The following is a 390-nucleotide window of genomic DNA, read 5'->3' as shown; positions in this document are numbered from 1 at the left end:
GTACGTAGAGGTGCCAAACGACGCCTTGCTTCTCTCCGGAAGTACCGCTGGAGAGCTTTCCCCCCAGTGTTTTGCGTTTCTTGCGAAGATGATGACAAGTTAAGGTGAACTGGAGGCTCTTGACGACTATACCTTCCTTATCTGGCTGTCTTTCTTCTATTGGAAAACAGAAGGGATGACTTGTTGATTCTCGGCCTTTAGAGGAGAGTTGCTTAGGCTCCCGTGGGCGACGCACATGCGTACAAGAGTCCTGCTTTCTTCCTCCCATGTACAAGTCTCGGCGGGGGGGTAAAAGGAGACTATCAGGGTGCCAGACGCATCACGCCACAGGGCGAAGACGGGGAGAAAGGGGATGCGGCCGAGCCCTTCCCCTCTCCCCCTCCCCCCCCC

The 390-nt window shown here is 55.6% G+C and overlaps 1 protein-coding gene across 1 annotated transcript; it reads left to right on the top strand.

Moving 5' to 3' along the window:
* Window position 1: 1 nt before the first annotated feature.
* CSUI_008326 (uncharacterized protein) lies at window positions 2-331 on the top strand (the record flags this gene model as incomplete). Its single annotated transcript, XM_068068460.1, has 1 exon — window positions 2-331. A coding segment is annotated over one exon (105 nt), but the record flags the coding sequence as incomplete, so codon positions are not given.
* Between the last annotated feature and the right edge of the window lie 59 nt (window positions 332-390).

Source organism: Cystoisospora suis (genome assembly GCF_002600585.1).
Source record: "Cystoisospora suis strain Wien I chromosome Unknown contig_4638, whole genome shotgun sequence".
NCBI classification, from domain to species: Eukaryota; Apicomplexa; class Conoidasida; order Eucoccidiorida; family Sarcocystidae; genus Cystoisospora; species Cystoisospora suis.
This window is presented reverse-complemented; position numbering and strand designations above follow the sequence as displayed.